The sequence below is a fragment of the Rhincodon typus genome, chromosome 44, assembly GCF_021869965.1.
Source record: "Rhincodon typus isolate 14 chromosome 44, sRhiTyp1.1, whole genome shotgun sequence".
Classification (NCBI taxonomy): domain Eukaryota; kingdom Metazoa; phylum Chordata; class Chondrichthyes; order Orectolobiformes; family Rhincodontidae; genus Rhincodon; species Rhincodon typus.
In genome coordinates this window covers 66,600-71,085 of record NC_063375.1, presented here as the reverse complement: position 1 = coordinate 71,085, position 4,486 = coordinate 66,600, and the positions used below count along the sequence as shown (strand labels likewise).

At 55.8% G+C, this 4,486-nt stretch overlaps 1 protein-coding gene across 1 annotated transcript in view; it reads right to left on the bottom strand.

Moving 5' to 3' along the window:
• The window catches only part of LOC109926219 (lysine-specific demethylase 5D-like), a 31,687-nt gene that overhangs the window by 12,744 nt on the left and 14,457 nt on the right, over positions 1-4,486 (bottom strand). Inside the window, exons 10-14 of the mRNA XM_048619958.1 lie at positions 4,207-4,365; positions 1,982-2,163; positions 1,232-1,394; positions 588-707; positions 201-210 (exon numbers count right to left, since the gene is read on the bottom strand). Coding sequence (XP_048475915.1) covers positions 201-210; positions 588-707; positions 1,232-1,394; positions 1,982-2,163; positions 4,207-4,365 — 634 coding nt within the window. The remainder of the gene's footprint in view (positions 1-200; positions 211-587; positions 708-1,231; positions 1,395-1,981; positions 2,164-4,206; positions 4,366-4,486) is intronic.

Here is a 4,486-nt window from a genome sequence, read left to right as displayed (position 1 = left end):
CCCCGCCACAGAGGCCTCTTTCTCCCCCTCCATCCCTCACAAAGAGCTCGCTCCCTCTGCCATCTCCAACAGGGGGCTCTCTCCCTCTCTCTTCCCCAGCACTACCCCTCAGAGGGGGCTTGTTCCACCCCCACCTCACAAGGTGCTCTCTCTTCCCCCACCCCCCGAGTCACAGGGGGGCTCTCCCTCTCCCCCCTCACTCACAGGGAGCTCTCCCACTCTCCACCCCACCCCTCTCACAAGGGGATCTCCCTCTTCCCCCCATCACTCACTAGGGGCTCTCTCTCTCCCTCCCTCCCTCCCTCTCTCACATTGCCCCACACCCCCCAACAGAGGGCTCTTTCTCCCCCTCTGCCCCTCACAAGGGGCTCGCTCTCTCTACCACCTCCAACAGAGGGCTCTCTCCCTCTCCCTCCCTCCTCCCCAGCACTACCCCTCAGAGGGGGCTTGTTCCACCCCCACCTCTCAGGGTGCTTTCTCTCTCTTTCCTCCCCCCACCCTCCCCCTCACAGAGGGCACTCTCACTCCCCCCTCCCAGGGGGGTCCTTTCCCTCCCACCCCAGACGAGGAGCTGAAATAGGACGTACCCAGTCAGCTGTGCAGAAGTTAACAGCCTCAGCAAAGTTGTAGCCCTGGTTGAATCCGCTGTGGTAGGCCCTGGGGAAGGTGATGACAAACTCTCCGGCACATTGGTTAGTCCGCACCACCTGAAAGAGGGTGGCAAATCACAGCATGAGGTTAGATACAGAGTCAAGCTTCCTCTACACTGTCCCCCCATCAAACAGCCCCAGGGACAGGGACAGCACCGGGTTAGATACAGAGTCAAGCTCCCTCTACACTGTGCCCTATCAAATGCTCCCAGGGACAGGGACAGGGACAGGGACAGGGACAGCACCGGGTTAGATACAGAGTGAAGCTCCCTCTACACCGTCCCCCGATCAAACACTCCCAGGGACAGCATGGGGTTAGATACAGAGTCAAGCTCCCTCTACACCGTCCCCCCATCAAACCCTCCCAGGGACAGGGACAGCATGGGGTTAGATACAGAGTAAAGCTCCCTCTACACTGTCCCCCATCAAACCCTCCCAGGGACAGGGACAGCACTGGGTTAGATACAGAGTCAAGCTCACTCTACACTGTCCCCCCATCAAACCCTCCCAGGGACAGGGACACAGCGCAATGCTATCCTGGGAGGGTGGGGGAGCGTTGGAGACTGAGAGCTGTCACTTACCGGTACTCCATGGGACATGAGAATGTTGGGGTTCATGATGGTGACCAGCTGGTGGAGAAGGTCAGGCTGGCTCTCAAACAGCTCTGGGGTCAGCTTCTTCATCACAGCCTCCAGCTGCTCGGCTGCATATGAGGGAACACCATACCACGTCTTGGGCTCACCCCTGGGCGGGGGACACAACACACACAGGGAGATGATACACCATCGCTCCCTCCCTACCTCCCCCCTCACTGAGGAGGGGGCCACTCATTCACAGCAAGATCCATTACAAAGAAAAGGTAATAACTTTGTACATTAACAGAAAAGCAGACCGTTCAGCCCCTCTCTGCTGATGTTCCTGCCTTACGCCAAACTAACCCCACTCTTCCCCATTTCCCTCCATCCCTCTCTCCTTCACGTACTTATCCTGTTCCTATCCCTCTGCCAACCCCTAACCATTATTCCCATCGGAGGCAACCCACTAGAGCCAGTCCCCGTTCTCCCCTCCCCTGTCTGCCTCACCCCCTCTCTCCCCAAGGGAGCGAAACCCCCGTTCGGTATTCCCATCAGGTTGTGGAGATCGGGGGCACGCGCGGCGTTCCCGGCGGGAGACCGGGGGCGCGCGCGGCGTTCCCGGCGGGAGACCGGGGGATCAGGAGCGCGCGGTGTTCCCAGCGGGATATGGAAACTGGGACTCTCACTAAATGCCCTGCAGAGTCTCTAACACCGGGCCCAGTGCAGTTGTAGCTTCCCCTTGACAATGAGACTTACCAGTGCAGGTAGTTGATGGAATAGCTCCAGTGATCCTCTATGTGCCAGCAGAATGCAGCAAAGCACATGCCCACATACAGCCAGGGCACCTTCATCCCGGAGATATCAGCATTGATGTGGCACAGCACTGACTGGTCAAGGACGGGCATCACGTTGAGGTTCCAGCCACACTCTGTGTACTGCTGCAGTGGGGGAGGGTGCGGGCGATGTAAAATAACACAGAGAAACACAAGTCTGAACAGACAGCTACCAATCCGGACCTAGAGGCCACTCGGCCTCTCGAGCCTGCCTAGCTCCTGATCCCGTTACAACACGCTTCCCTCACCACCACCATCGCCCCCACCACCCCCCCACCCCACGTGAACCTCTCGTCCCCACCCCTTGCCTTGCTCATAAAGCCAGAGTCATACAGCGTGGAAACAGACCCTTCGGCCCAACCAGTCCGTGCCGACCATAATCCCAAACTAAACTAGTCCCAGCTGCCTGTTCCTGGCCCATATCCCTCCAAACCTTTCCTGTCCATGTACTTATCCAAACAGCTTTTAAACATTATAACTGTACCCACATCCACTACTTCCTCTGTCAGTTCATTTCACACACAAACCACCATCTTGTGTAAAAGATTTGTCCCTCGTGCCTTTTTAAAATCTCTCTCCTCTCACCTTAACAATGTATCCCCTTATCTTAAAATCCGCCATCCTTGTGAAAAGACACCTACCACTAACTCTCTCTATATCTCTCATTATTTTATAAACTTCTATCTGGTCTCCTGTCAACCTCCTACACTCCCGTGGAGAGTCCCAGCCTTTACAACTCAAACATTCCATACCCAGCAACATCTAATCTCTCCACCTTCAAAATATTCAATAGCTCTGCTTCCGCCTCCTTATCAGGAAGCGTATTCCAAAGATTCACAACCTGCGAGGAAACTTTCTTTTTGCTTTAAATGGTCCACCCCCGTCCTTTAGAGCAGTGGCCCCTTTCCCAGATTCTCCCACATCCCACACTCCCTCTCAGGACAGATGAGCTCAACGCTTGCAGCAAAGCCAATCACCACCAGATGGCAGTGCCTCACCACAATTCAGGCCAGAAACCACAGTCCACCTCCAGAACAAAAGCCCGGGGCCCAGCGCTCACTCTCACTCTCACCTCACCAGGCACAAGGGGCATGAGTCAGACAAACAAAAGCACCAGGGAGCAAACACGGCAAAACATTGGTCAATGCACTGCGTATAGGAGTTGGGAGGGTCATGTTGCGGCCGTACAGGACATTGGTGAGGCCACTTTTGGAATACGGTGTTCAACTCTGGTCACCCTGCTGTAGGAAGTACCTTGTGAAACTTGAAAGGGTTCAGAAAAGATTTACAACGACGTTGCTTGGATTGGAGGGTTTGAGCTACAGGGAGAGGCTGGGGCTGTATTCCCTGGAGTGCCGGAGGCTGGGGAGTTACCTTATAGAGGCCTATAAAATCATGAAGGGCAAGGATCGTGTAAATAGCCAAGATCTTTTCCCCAGGGGTAGGGGAGTCCAAAACTAGAGGGGCACAGGTTTAAGGTGAGAGGGGGAACGATTTATTAGGGACCTAAGGGACAACCTTTTCACACAGAGGGTGGTGCGTGCACGGAACGAGCTGCCAGAGGAAGTGGAGGAGGCTGGTACAATTACACATTTAAAAGGCATCTGGATGGGTATGTGAGTAGGAAGGGTTTGGAGGGATATGGGCCAAATGCTGGCAAATGGGACTGGGTTAATTTACAATATCTGGGTCAGCACGGACAGGTTGGACCGAAGGGTCTGTTTCTGTGCTGTACAGACTCTAAGTGCTGGAAGGAAGACTTTGGGAGACACACACACACACACACACAGAGACTCAAAGCTTTAACTGTTTCTCTCTACACAGACAGTGCAGGACCCACTGAGATTCTCCAGTGTTCAGAGCTCCCATTTCGGATTTCCAGCGCTCAGTGGAATTTTTACTTCTGTACCAGGGACACGCTCACGTCGGAGAGACTGGGACCTCACTCCCCTTGCAGCGGAGGGGGTTCGAAATTGCGATGGGTTTTCCATCGGACAGTGGATGGAGGGGGAGCTGCTCCTCTCAGCAGAGGGATTACCGTCGCTCCCATCCCTCCCTCATTGCTCTGTCACACCCACCCCCAACCCCGCACCCCGCGCCCCCGCCCCCGCCCCCCCTCCTCCCCGAGTGTCGTGCCGACTGACTGACCTCCTCCTCCGGGGCGAGCTGCCTTTTACCACCTTTGTTCGGGAAGCCGCTGCCAAACTCCTTGGAGTGAATATCCGCTCCGTACTCCACAGTAACATCCTCCTCAATACTGCTGACCAACCGCCAGAACTCCTTCTCCACCAGCTCCGTCGGCACCATCTACAGCAACAGGCAGGGTCAGGCAGGGGGCAGAGAGAGAGAGAGAGAGAGCGGGCAGGGGCAGAGAGGGGGGAGGAGGCAGAGAGGAGGGGACAGAGACAGAGAGGGGCGAGGGGGGAGG